Source organism: Zea mays, chromosome 5 (genome assembly GCF_902167145.1).
Source record: "Zea mays cultivar B73 chromosome 5, Zm-B73-REFERENCE-NAM-5.0, whole genome shotgun sequence".
In the NCBI taxonomy this organism is placed as follows: Eukaryota; Viridiplantae; Streptophyta; class Magnoliopsida; order Poales; family Poaceae; genus Zea; species Zea mays.
In genome coordinates, this window is record NC_050100.1 from 29461192 (window position 1) to 29476680 (window position 15489).

Here is a 15489-nt window from a genome sequence, read left to right on the forward strand (position 1 = left end):
CTTCCCTGCTGTTTTGTTTTTATTCTGATTCAACATTATAGGGCCATCTTAAAAAAATGTATATAGTTTGCTATCAGTAATCAATAGATGATACATGATATGGCTGGCTACTTGCTTGCTGTTTGCCATAGTTCAACTATTTTTATGCTATATTTAAGATCTTCTATGTATACTACAAAGATCATGGTTTAGAGAAATAATTTCGAATAGACATTAATTGTTTTCTCCATCGTTACATAAACTCTCAATATAGAGAGGCTGAGATGGCCCTTTATTTAATTTTTTTGCTTTATTTATAACATGTATGGGAGAAGGGAATTAGAGGGGGCTAGAATTCTCTTCAACCCCTTCCTGCAAACAAGTCCTTAGGCTATCTTTATCAGATCTCTATCATATTTTCTATATCATTCTTTATTTTAAACTTCACTATACAAATAATGTCAAACAGTATCTCGTCTATTTTAGAGTTCCGTATCCATTATTTTACGCTATAAAATGAAGACCGTCTTACTCTATTTCATTGGTGGGTAAAACTTATGGTATGCCTATAAAGTTTGGATCCGTGAACTTGTAACTGAAATTTGATCCCGATGGCAATGCAAAACGGACAGGGGCTCGTATCCCATTTTATAGGAATTTTGACGAAATGAAAAAATAAAGCTCAACTTTAATCAGTCAGTTTGATCCAGCGAAGCCCTCGCTCCAGTACCCTCTCTTCGCCGCCCACCCCATCTCTCCCACTCCTACCGCAGTACCGCTACCGGCTGCCGCCGCCGCCGCCCCCGCCGCCTTCGTCTGCCTCGATCCTCCTAGATGACCTTATGAGATGTTCGGCGGCGGTACGCTCGCTCCTCCCGCTATCCCTCCATTCTCCCGCCGGACCCGCCCCCTCCCCCATCCACACCTCCGCCCTTCCCCTCGCCGCCGAGCTCGAAGCCGGCGACGCCCTCCACGCGCTCCTCTCCACGCTCCCGCCGTCGCTCCCTTCCCTCTTCCCTTGCCTCTCCCTCCTCTCGCGCCGACTCACCCCGCACTCCGTCGCCGACGCCCTCCTCTGCGACGCGCTCCCGCCCGCGTCCCGCATCCGCCTCTTCCTCTTCTCCGCGCTCACCCCGCGCCTCCGCTCCCCCCTCCTCCACTCCCGCGCCGTCGTCCCCATCCTCCTTGCCACCGACGCGGATGCCGCCATGTACGACGCCATCGCCGACGCCCAAGCCGCCGGCCTCCAACCCCCCACCGCCGCATTCGAGGCGCTCATATTCGCCCACGCCTCCGCCGGCCGGCACCATGAGGCGGTCGAGGCCTTCTCCCGGATGGAGGGCGAGTTCGGGTGCCGCCCCACCACCTTCGTCTACAACGCCGTCCTCAGGGTCCTCGTTGCCAGTGGTGGTGCCGTTCCCCTTGCCCTGGCGCTGTATAACAGGATGGTCGCCGCAGGCTGCTTGCCCAACAGGGCCACGTACAATGTGCTCATCCATGGTCTCTGCAAGCGGGGAACGCCAGTGGACGCGCTCAAGCTGTTTGACGAAATGATCTCGAGGGGTATCACTCCCAACGTCAAGACACACACCATCTTACTATCGTCGATGTGCAATGCTGGGCAGCTGAAGGAAGCTGAGAACCTGTTACATTCCATGGAAGACAAAGGGTGTCCACCTGATGAAGTCACATACAATGCATTTCTTAGTGGGTTATGCAAGGCTGGCAGAGTTGACGAGGCCATTGAGCGGCTCGAGGCACTCCGTCATACTGGGACCTTTGTACTTGGTTTGAAGGGGTACAGTTGCTTGATTGACGGTTTGTTTCTGGCAGGTAGGTATGAAGAGGGATTCCAGTGTTACATGGAGGTCTTGGAGCAAGCTGATGTCTCACCGGACATTGTTCTGTACACTATAATGATCCGTGGGTGTGCGGAGGCTGGAAGAACCAATGATGCATTTGCGTTCTTTGACGAGATGAAAGAGAAAGGTTTTACTCCTGATACCTTCTGCTACAACACGCTGCTGAAGGCCCTCTGTGATGCTGGTGATCTGGATGGAGCTCGCTCGTTGATGTCAGAGATGGTGCGGAATAATGTAGTCCTAGACATCCATACATATACTACCATGATAATTGGGTTGTGCAAAGAACAGCTTGTAGATGAGGCAATGCAGGTTTTTGATGGGATGGTGGAAGTTGGCTGTCATCCAAGTGTTATGACATACAACGTGCTCATCGATGGACTCTACCGGGCACACAGGCTTGAGGAAGCTCGGATGCTTTTCTATAAGATGGAGGTGGGAAATAACCCTTCCTTGTTCCTTCGGTTAACACTTGGTGCAAACCAGGTGAGAGACAGTGAGACCTTGCAAAAGCTGGTTGAGAGTATGTGCCAGTCTGGGCAGGTGCTTAAAGCTTACAAGCTTCTTCGAGGTATAATAGACAGTGGTGTGGTCCCTGATGTTGTCACGTATAACACACTGCTAAATGGACTGTGTAAAGTGAGGAATCTTGATGGAGCCCTGAGGCTCTTCAGGGAGCTTCAAGTGAAGGGGTTCCCTCTTGATGAGATCACTTATGGGACTCTTATCGACAGCCTCTTGAGGGCGCACAGATATAATGATGCCTTGACATTGTTCCAGGACATATTACACAGTGGTGGCACTCCTAGTATGCCGATCTACAATAGCATGATGAGATCGCTTTGTAGGATGCAGAAATTGTCACAAGCAATCAACCTCTGGTTTGATCACCTGCCCCGAAAGTACAATCTCTTAGCCCAAGATGAAGTAATTTCTAGTGCCCGAAAAAAGTTTGAAGAGGGTTGCCTGCATGAAGCAGTTAGGGAGCTAATCAAGATTGATCAAGAATATGGTTCAGTAAATTCATGTCCTTACACCATTTGGCTCATAGGCCTAATTCAAGCAGGGAGAATAGAAGATGCCCTCAAGATTTTTCATATACTTGAGGAATCAGGCATTGATATCACACCAGCTTGCTGTGTTCATCTTAGCAAATACTTATGTTTGGAAGGAAATCTAGGTGCGGCGGTTGATGTTATGCTCTATACATTGAAGAAAGGATTCACCATGCGAAGATATGTAGGCAACCGGTTACTTTGTAGTCTTTGTATCCATCACAGGAGGAAGGACGCACAGGCCCTTGCATGGCGAATGCATCTTGTAGGATATGATATGGATGCATATCTTCATGAGTCTACAAAAGGTTTGTTATACAATCAATAGAAATGTCCATAGTGTTTGTAGGGCTACAGGGCTTGCTCTCGAGAGAAATGGTGAAATGGTGGTTTCTAGTGACTCTCAATCTTCCTTCTCACCTCATATTTTTTTCAATTAATCTTTTTTAAGCGGGACAAGTTAAAATGGGTTCTTCATCCAGGAAAAAGGTTGGATTTTTTAAGTATATTTTTTATTTGACTTTTTTTGTGAATTCGAACACAGCCTATCAGCCAAGCGATTTCACAAAGTGATTCTGATTCATCATATCCAAAACGTTTCTACAAGAATCCGGACATCCGGAGCCCTGCCATTTAACAAATTAGGGTAGTTAACACCCAGAGTGATATCTAGCTCTACAGACATTTAACAAATTCAACATCAGAAGTGAAACTAAGGCCCTGTTTGAATGCACTATAACCAATAGTTAGCTGCTAAAATTAGCTAAAGATATCCAAACAACTCAACTAATAGTTTAGGTATTAGCTACTTTTAATTGGAGACATCCAAAAACCCCCCAACTAATAGAGTCCAGCTAACTATTAGCTACATCCTCAAATACCCATTAGTTATTAGTTCGTTGAACCCACAGCTAAAATTAGCTAATAGTTAGCTAGCTATTTGTTAGTCAGCAAATTCCACTAGTAACTTTTTAGCCAGCTAACTATTAGATCTAGTACATTCAAACGGGGCCTAAGTAAATATGCACAGTTACAGGAACTTACATGGAGTACAGCAGTCTCTGTCACAATATCCTGAGAAGACAGTACATCAACTACAGGAAATCGAGCTGAAGTTGAAGTTACTTCTTTGCCAATACATGACATATCAAAGTCATATACGTTTTCCCAAAATGGCAAGCTAGTTCCACCTTTCCCGAAGCCAGCACCAAGCTAAAGGGTGGATCAGGCACGAGTTGTCAAACAGCAGAAAATACAGGACAGAATACAAGCAACTGAGGACTTACAATCATTGCAGTATCTGGAAGAATAGCACCACCAGGTTTTAGAAAATGATCACGTGCATATATGACAGAACTTAGCATGGATTCGTACAGCAGGCAATATCCCATCCATTCACTCACTAACAGGTCAAAGCCATTTTGTGGGACTTGTATTTTCTGGTTTAGCTCTTCAGCCTTTGTATGTACAACACTTATAACTTGAGCACTACCTTGCTTCTGTTCTGCTTCCACGTTCTCATCATACAACATACCATTATTCTTTGCAACCTGCATCATGCAGTACCTATAAGTTACTCATGGAGTCATGGTACAAAGAGGTTGGTACTTTAATACAATTTTGAAGAGAAAAGTGGCATACTTGGGTAGCCACAGAAGCCATCTTTGCACTCCCATCAACAGCAACAACACTAGATTCACCAGCCTTAGCTGCAAAAAGACTGTATATAGGAGGCATATCAACAGCCGCACATGCGAAATTAACAATTCATCATGCATAAAAAAAGTAGCCATTTGCTCACTTTTATGACCATTCTTGGACTTCAGAAATATGACCACTATATAACATGCGGTGCTTTCTGGTCATGATAGTAAAGGTGATAGGAACCGGGGCTGGTTCCCTGATCGATCTGAGGTTGTAGTGGTGGGTGATCGGTGGCCAGGGTTTGAAGCGCGATGAACGACGGCGGGGTGCCGTGTTCACCGCGCGAGAGGAGAGGCGCGAGGGAAGGGGGCGGCTATGTCACAGTAATCTCTCGGCTCCCTCTAGGAAGCCGGAACAATCTTGTTTCTGCTTAATTAATCCCAATGTTTACAAGGTATTTATAATTGACTGAGAAAAGCACTAAACTGGGCTTAAGGCCAAAAAGCACTAAACTGGGCTTAAGGCCCCTAATCCTTGCGCCTAGGTCTAGCCACTAATGGGCCTGCGCCTCTCATAATGGACACCGGTCATAACATCTCTCCCGGCCTGCGCAAACAGCTCGTTCTCGAGCTGGAAGTCCGGGTAGTGCGCCTTGAACTCGTCGACTGTCTCCCACGTTGCGTCGTCTTTAGGAAGGCCACGCCACTTGATCAGCAAGCGCCAAACGCCCCGGCGCTGCTGCGCCTGAAGGGCGCGCTCCGGCCCCGGGAGGATGCGCCCGTCCACGACCAGCGGAAGGGAGGCCGGAGCCGTTGGGGGGTCGCCGTGGTGAGGCTTCAGCAGCCCTACGTGGAAGACGTCGTGGATGTGCGCCCCGTCAGGAAGCTGTAGACGGTAGGCGACGCCGCCGATGCGCTCCACCACTTGAAATGGCCCCGCATAGCGCGGCCCAAGCTTGTGCTTGGCACGGGGGTCCAAGGACTGTGCCGTTCGGTGCAGCAGGCGCAGCCAAACCCAGTCTCCCATAGCATACTCCATGTCGCGGTGGTTGGCGTCGTAGTATTTCTTGGACTGCTGATGGGCTTCGAGAAGATGTTGGCGAGCTTCAGCAAGTATCTTGTCCCGGCTGCGTAGAAGAGTATCAGCCGCCTCTGTCCGCGCTGACCCTGGTGTATAGGGCAGGATGGGCGACGGAGGGCTGTCGTAGACCACCTCAAAGGGAGTGGCTCGCATGGCGGTGTGGAAGGAGGTGTTGTAGCAGTACTCCACCCAAGCGAGCCAATCGACCCACGCGCGGGGGCGATCGCCTGTGACGCAGCGCAGGTACATGGCGAGCACCTTGTTCACCACCTCGGACTGCCCGTCCGTCTGTGTATGGAAGGCGGTGCTCATGCGCAGCTGCACGCCCGCCATCCCGAAGAGGTCGCGCCAGACGTTCCCCGTAAAGACGGGGTCGCTGTCGCTGACGATGGAGGAGGGGAAGCCGTGTAGTCGTACAATGCCCTCGAAGAATGCTCGAGTGACCGATGTCGCAGTGTAAGGGTGTCCGAGCGCGATGAAGTGTTCATATTTGGAGAAGCGATCGACGACCGTCAGGATCACCGATTTGTGGGTGAATTAAGCTATATTAATACTAATAGAAATTCCTATATGACATATACATATTTAAATATGAAGTACTTAATATAAATCTAAATCGTAAAAAGGTAATTATATAGTTGTTTATTTAGTACGTTTGTGTAACGTCCCAAAATCCTAATGTTGAGTTTAGGAAAACTTTGAAAAAGGGTTAAATTAAAGTGTCTCCTAATGAAGGATTATACCTTGCGAGTTGCCTTTCCTAGAATAAATAAGTGGTAATATTAAGGGTTTAAATCCAATTTAAAGTTTGAGACTGGAATATGAATTGAAACTCAAAAAATGGAGAACTTGCCAGCTGAGCCGGGTTGCCCCACAGCCCATTCACTTTCCATGCCGCTAGCCCATGTCTCCATACTATATGAGTTTTTTCCTATTTCTTTATTCACCTTGCCGTGCATGATGTCAGCATGACATCAAACAAGCAAAAAATGAGCTGATTATTTCCTGGTCGTCGATCCTGTGTTGCGTCACTTTGACGTGATAATGATGCCAGCTAAAACTTGCCAGTGTCTCTCATGTGTGGAGTGTGCCCGGGGACGTGTAAGCCAGCGATGCACGTTGCCCAGGCGTTCACCTCATTGCTGACGTATAGGCCCCCACTGTCATCCGATGCCAAGCAAAGTGTCGTGTGTGCCTCTGCTAGATGAGGTCAGGACATCGTTCTCATCCCTGAACTCCGGTTTGTTTCACGTATACGCCGTGGATGCCGCTGGGGTGCTCGCCTGAAGCCGTTGTCCATCAGCTGGACTCGTTCCTGGTCCAAGGGCTTTTTATATACTGGACGACTTTATCCCTCGTCCAACTATCCAAAGCAAGAACAAACAATGCCACCATCGAGGCTAGCGGAGAGAGAGAGGGTGAAGCTGCCGCGTATAGGGGAGATAGAGACTTCAGCGGCGGGAATCGCTGACCACCGACACCGAGCGGGAGATCGAGCACACCAGTGTCAAGAAAGATGCGACCCAAAGACCCATCGGTGAACAGCCGCTCATCGAGTATCAGCATCACCGCTCGAGCTTCGAGCTTCACCTGTCGTCGCCGTCTCAGGTAAGCGTCCTCTCTGTTGTGATCACCGCTTTGTTTGGGTGCGTCTACGGTCTGTCCTGTGCTCGGGGACTCTGGGTGGCGCCGGGCAGTGCACCGTCGTGGACGGCGGGCATGCCATGGTTAGCTTGCGGAGAGAGATGGGAGTGTGCGGTTGAAGACAAGCATGTGTCACTAATTGGCAATTGGATGGCCCAATCATTTTGGGTGTATCGCTTCATCATTCGTAGTTTGAAACGTCGATCTCCGATTGTGTGGCTCTGATTAGATTAGGAGTAGCGATCGGTTTTGAAGCACTGGTCGAGTAATAGACGGTGTAGATTAGATCTGTGTTATTTAAAAGGTGGGTCGTCAATCCCATAGTGGACAGCTAGGATTATATCGTCACATATCCCTTCGTGATTTGGATCGGAGCCGCAGATCTAGCGATCAACGGCTCATGTCCGTCTGCATGTGTGTTAGCCGGGTAATAATTCATAAAGAGACTCTCGACTTTATCCTATTTAACCCGCGGTCTCGACTAGTGCTAAGAGTGTTACCACTAGGTCCTAGAATTTACAAGTGACCCTCTGAGATCCTAGAGAATAGTGGTCGTAGTTGGTGGAACTTGAAAATACCCAAAATAAATCTGGAAACTAGTTTTCACTGTGAAACTAAATATAAAATCTTAGAAAATTCATATCTTCTCTTTTTTAACTCCGATTAGATCCATTCAAATTGCGTTAGCTTCATAGTAAAGTTACTTACGCAATAACAACACTATTTGTATCATGTCACATACTTCTATAACCATATATTTGTTTAAATCTATGTTTAGTAGATTAAGCTTGCTAATCAAAGTTAATAGGTCTATAATTATAACCTAACTAAATATGATCTCTACACAAGTACCATAGATTAAGATTGAATTAATTAGTTATTTGGAATATATTTTCTCACATGAGTATATTAATCAAACCTAGATTATAGTTCTCCTTGTTGATCACCTAAAACTTATAAAGCCCATAACTTTCTCATTTAACTCCGATTTTAGTGGTTCTCGAACCTACGATCTCGTAGAGACGCGTAGAATATTCTTACGCTATTTATTCATATGCTTTGGTGTAATGTTACCATATACATTATTTGCTTGATTGTATGATTGCTACGAGTAGCAGCGAGGTCACGAGAAACCCGAAGACCAAGTTGGTGAAGTACTTGGAATCTCAAGTAAAAGGCAAGTTGTGCCCTTGATCACTCTTCTTTACCTAATAATGTTCTCTATTAATCACTATGACATGCTCAAGTTGATTTTGATGAGACCTAATAGGTTTCCTTAGTTTTGTTTACCCCATACCTTGCAAACAAATGAACTATTTGGTACACTTGCTAATGCTCTACCTAGTTTTGGGATTAATGTTATAATGAATTATGATCATGTTCCATTAATATTACTGGTTTAATTATTGTTCATGTTAAGATTATTATATTAAATGGAACATGGAGCGACCACTTGGGAAAACATGCTACCACAATGGTGGAATGGGACGCCCTTGGCTGAATAATTAGGAAAGCTAGTGTGAGTTAATCCTTTCTCGAAAAGGGCAAGCGGGGTGCAATTGTGCAAGTGTAGGGAGGTCCTCGGATCGGACTATCTTTTTAGCTTTCCGGACGAGGGATTCCTACATCGCCTTTGGCCCGGAATCCGTAGCAGGTTCTCTCCTCTAGTGGAACTTTGTAAAGGCATCGTAGTGGATCCCTAGCCATTCACCTTAGAAATGTCTAAGGGTCTAGCTAACCCTGGCTAATTGGGAAACACGTCTTGTGGGTAAAGATGCGCAACCACTGTAGAGTGTAAAACTGATATATCAACTGTGCTCATGGTCATGAGCGGCTCAGACCCTCACATGAGTAACTTAAGTTGTGCTCACCCTTTCTATACTCACATCTCCCCCAAGTCAAGTACAGGTACCACAAGATAAGAAGCATGATGGATGCCGCGATGAGTTCATGAGTGGTCTAGGCCGTCGTCTCCCAGTCAACTATGGTTGTGGGATCATTGTCTTCTTATGATGTAATTATTTAGCTATTTTGTACAGAACTCCATTATATAGTAAAGATGTGACATCTGTTTCTGTACCATGAATTATCATATGTGTGAGACTTGATCCTAGCACACAGTTTATTCGCGCCTGGGTTTGCCCCTTAAATCCGGGTGTGACAGTTTGATTAAGAAAAGGTGATCTACAATTCTTTTTAACTCCATAATTAGAAAACTACATATAAATTTATTATAACAGTTACAAATCAGATTTAAATTACGCAAACATGTGAACAGTTGGCAACACTAATTAAAAACACTTATCATATAATTATGAAACTAACAAAACCATTTCTATTTTATTTGAGTTTTTAATATATATTTTATAATAAACTTGTAACAAGACATACACATAAATAAAGGTAGACTAGGATGAGTAGCCTATAAATTTGTATTTTTGTGTACGTATATCTTATTATTATTTCTTGTTACAAAATCATAAAGGCTATATTTTTATTTCTAATTTAGAAACTATACGTGAATCAGTTATAACCAACATAATTAAAATTATGAAAACATGTACTTATGAGGCTAGCAAGACAAAAACACAATTATTTGAACTCTATTTAATCCTTTTTATAAAATGAAAAATATCACAATACTAAAACACGATTAATCATAGACGATTGGAGGTAGGGTGTAAAAATTGGACCTTTTTCTATCTTTGTAATGGCAGCAGTGCAGTGGGCTGAGCATCAGCGATAGGGCTATGGCGCCTGACTGCACGGAGGGGAAACGATGGCGAAGGTGGACACGATGCTGACGAGCAGGGGCAACTCCGGGTGCGGGCGGTTTGTGCGAATCACCGGCACAATCGTCGTCGCCCTCCAGCGAAGGGACTCAGCGAGAAGCAGCACGACAACAACATGATCTCCGACGATGATGACGCTGGCAGCATGGCACAAGCTACAGCTTCGGGGCTTCGGGCGTGGATACAATGGACCGGTGCAAGGACGACGACACGACAAGGGACATCGAGGCGAGCTTCAGCTCGATGTCGCGGCTTCATCAACGACACGGCAAGACAGCGGGGTGGGCGCGCCTAGAAGGCGCATAGCTGCATAGCAGCATAGGAGAGAGCGAGCTAGCAAACAGGGAAGAGACGATCCCAAAGCATGGCTTATATAGGCGACGAAGGGGATGGTTGAAGGGCGTCGGTGGGAAAGCAGTAGCGTCGACCTTCAATGGTGTCACATGGTGTTCTGTAGTGGGTGACGAATGAACTGCTCCACAAATGGCAGCGGCAGCACTTTCTGGTGGCGAGCGTTTCTGTCACACCTGGGTTTCAGGTCACCAAGGCCTAGGCACGAACATAATCACCAGGTGTGCTGGGACCAAGTCTCACACATATGATGAATCATGACACATGATTGAATGTCACATCTTTACTACATAACAGGAGTTCTATACAAAATGAATAAATAATTACATCATAAGGAGACAATGATTTAGCAACCCAAAGTTGACTGGGAGACGACGGCCTAGACCTCTCACGAAATTGCCATAGCATCCTCCATGCGCCTCATCCTGCGATACCTGTTCTTGACCTGTGGGGGGTGTGAGACAGCAAGAGTGAGCTCACATACGTTCATCGCTCAACAAGTTGTGGGGAATAATGTGCATGAACTCGCCAAAGGTGGGAGCTCATGTGAAGTGTAAGGCTTACCAAAGAGGATGGTTAAAGCTGAGCATTGCTTTTAAAGTTGGTCAAAATTTTATTAGCAGTTACTAAGTATAAGTAAATACCAACCCAATTAAGTAGTAGAACAAAAGTGATAACAACAACACCTGTAATGTAATGCATATGTGTCGGCGTTTCGAGACCGGGGGGTCCCTAAGCCGACGAGTGAGTGTGTCGCGTGCCCCAGCCCAGATGGGTCGAGCGCGTGGGCGAGCGCGAAGGGGGAAGCGAGGAGGCCGGAGACGGGCGTGAGAGAGGTGGAAATCCCGCGGCCTTCGTGTTCGTCCCGCGCCCAGATCGGGTGCGCTTGCAGTAGGGGGTTACAAGCGTCCACGCGGGTGAGGGAAGCGAGCGGCCCCAAGAGAGCGCCTGTCCCGTCCTCGTCCCCGCGCGGCCAACCCTCTCTAAGAGGGCCCTGGTCCTTCCTTTTATAGGCGTAAGGAGAGGATCCAGGTGTACAATGGGGGTGTAGCGGAGTGCTACGTGTCTAGCGGGGGAGAGCTAGCGCCCTAAGTACATGCCAATGTGGCAGCCGGAGAGATCTTGGCACCCTGCTGGTGTGATGTCGTGGCTGTCGGAGGAGCAACGGAGCCTGGCGGAGGGACAGCTGTCGGAGCGGTTGAGTCCTTGCTGACGTCCCCCTGCTTCCGTAAGAGAGCTGAGAGCCGCCGTCGTCACAGGGCTTGCGGGGCGCCATCATTGCCTATCTGGCGGAGCTAGCCAGATGGGACACCGGTCTTGTTCTCTGCGGCCCGAGTCGGCTCGAGGTAGGGTGATGATGGTGCTTCCTGTTGATGTGGCGGGCATGTGCCCTAGGTCGGGCGACGTGGAGGCTCCTCCGAAGCCGAGGTCGAGTCTGTCTTCCATGGCCGGGGCCGAGCCCGAGCTCCTGGGTCGGGCGAGGCGGAGGTCGTTCGGCAGAGGCCAGGGCGGAGTCCGAGCCCTGGGGTCGGGCGAAGCGGAGTTCGTCGTCTTCTGGGGCTGAGCCCGAGTCCGAGCCCTGGGTCGGGCGGAGCGGAGTTCGCCGTCTTCCGGGGCTTAGCCCGAGTCCGAGCCCTGGGTCGGGCGGAGCGGAGTTCGCCGTCTTCTGGGGCTTAGCCCGAGTCCGAGCCCTGGGTCGGGCGGAGCGGAGTTCGCCATCTTCCGGGGCTTAGCTCGAGTCCGAGCCCTGGGTCGGGCGGAGCGGAGTTCGCCGTCTTCCGGGGCTTAGCCCGAGTCCGAGCCCTGGGTCGGGCGGAGCGGAGTTCGCCGTCTTCCGGGGCTTAGCCCGAGTCCGAGCCCTGGGCTCGGGCGGAGCGGAGTTCGCCGTCTTCCGGGGCTTAGCCCGAGTCCGAGCCCTGGGTCGGGCGGAGCGGAGTTCGCCGTCTTCCGGGGCTTAGCCCGAGTTCGAGCCCTGGGTCGGGCGGAGCGGAGTTTCCTATGGCGCCTTTGGCAGGGCCTGACTGCCTGTCAGTCTCACTCTGTCAAGTGGCACTGCAGTCGGAGTGGCGCAGGCGGCGCTGTCCTTCTGTCAGACCGGTCAGTGGAGCGGCGAAGTGACGGCGGTCACTTCGGCTCTGCCGGGGGGCGCGCGTCAGGATAAAGGTGTCAGGCCACCTTTGCGTTAAATGCTCCTGCGACTCGGTCGGTCGGCGCGGCGATTTAGTCAGGGTTGCTTCTTAGCGAAGGCAAGGCCTCGGGCGAGCCGGAGATGTGTCCGCCGTTAAAGGGGGGCCTCGGGCGAGACGGAAATCCCTCGGGGTCGGCTGCCCTTGTCCGAGGCTAGGCTCGGGCGAGGCGTGATCGAGTCGCTCGTATGGACTGATCCCTGACTTAATCGCACCCATCAGGCCTCTGCAGCTTTATGCTGATGGGGGTTACCAGCTGAGAATTAGGCGTCTTGAGGGTACCCCTAATTATGGTCCCCGACAGTAGCCCCCGAGCCTCGAAGGGAGTGTTAGAACTCGCTTGGAGGCTTTCGTCGCACTTTTTTGCAAGGGGACCAGCCTTTCTCGGTTGCATTTTGTTCCAGTGGGTGCGTGCGAGCGCACCCACCGGGTGTAGCCCCCGAGGCCTCGGAGGAGTGGTTTCACTCCCCCGAGGTCTTAATGCCTTGCGTAATGCTTCGGCTGGTCTGGTTGTTCCCTCATGCGAACTGGCCGTAGCCCGGGTGCACGGTCGGGGCCCAAGCTCTCGGGCTGGTATGTTGACGCTGTCAACGGTTCGGCCGGAGCCGGGTTTGCGAGAGCAGCCCCCGAGCCTCCGCACAGGGTGAGAGGGCGATCAGGGACAGACTCGGCTTTTTTACATACGCCCCTACGTCGCCTTTCCGCAAGGAGGAGGGGGGGAGAGCGCCATGTTACCCTCGATGGGCACCGAACATGGTGTCTCCGGTGAGCTGCAAGCGGGTAATCCGAGTGGACGTCCGTGCCCCGTTCGTTGGGGGTCGGCTAGGGGCCTAGAGGCACGCCCAAAAGTACCTGCGGGTGATCTGCCGGACCCGGTCCCCTGGCGACGGGGTCCGAGGGCTCGATGCCTCCCTCCGATGGGATTCCGTTACAAGATCGCTCCCGCTGGTCTCGGAAATGTCCTAGGGTACCTCGGGAGCGCAGCCCGAGCCTTGGTTATGTATCGAACGTACCCCTGGTCATCCCTCGCTCGGCGTCTGAGGCAACTGTGAACCCTTCGGGGGCCAGCCTTTGAACCCCTGATCAGTAATGGGCGCGGAGCCCGAGTAGCCTGAGGCGGCCGTGGAGCCCTTCGGGGGGGCGGCCTTCGAACCTCTGACCAGTAGTGGGTGTAGGGCCCACGCGATCTGAGGCGACTGTTGAACCCCTCGGAGGGCCAGCCTTCGAACCTCTGATCAGTAGGGGGCTCGGAGCCCGGTTCCTTCACAGGGAAGGATCCTTTTCGGGGTATCCCCCTTTTCCCGGTCCCTGTTGCAAGAGATAGAGAAAGAGGAAAAAAGGAAAAGGATACGAAATCGAACGACGTGGCGTACCTTTTTTGGCGCGGTTATTACGGCGAAGGCGAAGCGTCGCCCGCTTCTCCTGCCAGAAGCGCCGCCTGTCCCGCCACGGAGTTAATGCGACGGGGCGAGTGGTTGGCAGGGCGGCCATTGCGCGTGCGCGAGCCGTTCGAGGAACGGGTCACGGGCGCCCTGTCTTCACGCCGTGAGAGGGGGTTCTCTTGCTGCCCCTGGATGGGACGTGAGTCTGGCCGGCGACGTGACCGCTGCTCCCGCCCGCCTGCCACCGTCATTACTGCCGGCCCACTTTCGGCTGCATTGACCGCCGCGCCAGGCTGGCGCTGCTGGGTCGTGCGCTGGGCCGCCTCGAGTCGCGGTATTGGTTCCGCAACCGAAGAGGCGCGGTGGTGGCGCAAGTGGCGGTGCAGTTGTTTGCATGCAGCATCTGGCGCGCCGGTTGCGTGACGCGTGGGCCTGGGCCTCCATGCTGGCGTGTTGGGAGTCGGAGAAGCGCGTCCACCTGGCGCGGTTGCATGCCGCCTGCATGGCTGCCCGCCCCTTCCGCCCGTTGGTCTGGGCAAAAGTGGGGGGTCGCTTGTAACTGCTGGGCGGTTGTGTGCACCACGCGCGGCGGTTTGGCTTCTTCTGCTCTGAGCCGGTTTGCATGACATGCGGGACCCAGCCCCCGCGCCGCATGGGAGGGCCTTGGAGCGTGTTGGAGAAGACTCAGCCCGTGACGTTTGGGGGCGCTCGTAGGGAGAGTTGCCTTTAAAAGGAGGGCGACCCCTTTCGGAAGGCGACCATGTCTTCTTCCTCCCTTATGCGTCGCGTCTTTCCACCTTCCAAGCCCCCGGATGGGGGGTACCCGCCGTCTTTTCGCCTCATCGTTGGAGGAACGCAACTCCATGGGAGTTGGTACCTTTCAGCCATCGTTCGGCTTCAAGGATTTTCATCATGCAGCCCGGCTGCACCCCTCCACCGGCGGTCACCCAAGATGGTGACCTCCGGCTTGATGGTGGGGGAAAGCGAGCCGGGCTGCGGCCTCTGCCCCTCCCTCAGCCTCAAAGATTTTCATCACCAGGGCTGGGGAGGGGAGTGTGTCGAGTTGAGGTCGGCCCCCGCGTGGGCGGCGGCCCGCTCCTTCACTCAGTGATCGGAGGGAGGAGCGGTTGTCGTCCGTGGCGCTGGCAGCTGCAGCGTGCCCGGCTTTCGGACGCGAGTGGCTTCGGAGCCGCTCGCGGCGCCGGCGTCTGCCACGGCAGCTGGAAGAGGTTCTTCCGCCGGCGTGATAGCCAAGGCTGGCCACGGACCGACCTCCAACTCTACGGCCTTCTGCCCGTCCTTGCCTTATGAGTTTTGGCATGGGCGGGGGCCTCCTGGCAGCAGCATCCGCCCTGAGGTCAGTGCTGCCGCTGTTCGGCCCCCCGGAGCAGAAGTCGTCGTCGTCGCCGCTGCTGGAGCAGGTGACGGCGCGCCGTTCGTCGGTCTTCCGTTGCTCTGCAGGCCTTCCCCCACGGAGTGGGGTTGTTCGTACCTGCGGAGGGGGAACCGGAGTT

At 51.5% G+C, this 15489-nt stretch overlaps 1 protein-coding gene across 1 annotated transcript; it reads right to left on the bottom strand.

Annotated features, from left to right (window-relative positions):
- Positions 1-3840: 3840 nt before the first annotated feature.
- On the bottom strand, positions 3841-10090 carry LOC103626165 (probable protein arginine N-methyltransferase 3). Its single transcript, XM_008646559.4, has 4 exons — positions 9958-10090; positions 4538-4616; positions 4183-4446; positions 3841-4108 (listed from the first exon to the last, which is right to left on the bottom strand). Exons 1-4 carry the CDS (start codon positions 9999-10001, stop codon positions 3857-3859), a joined length of 639 nt encoding a protein of 212 aa, XP_008644781.1. The 5' UTR covers positions 10002-10090; the 3' UTR covers positions 3841-3856.
- Positions 10091-15489: the final 5399 nt, after the last annotated feature.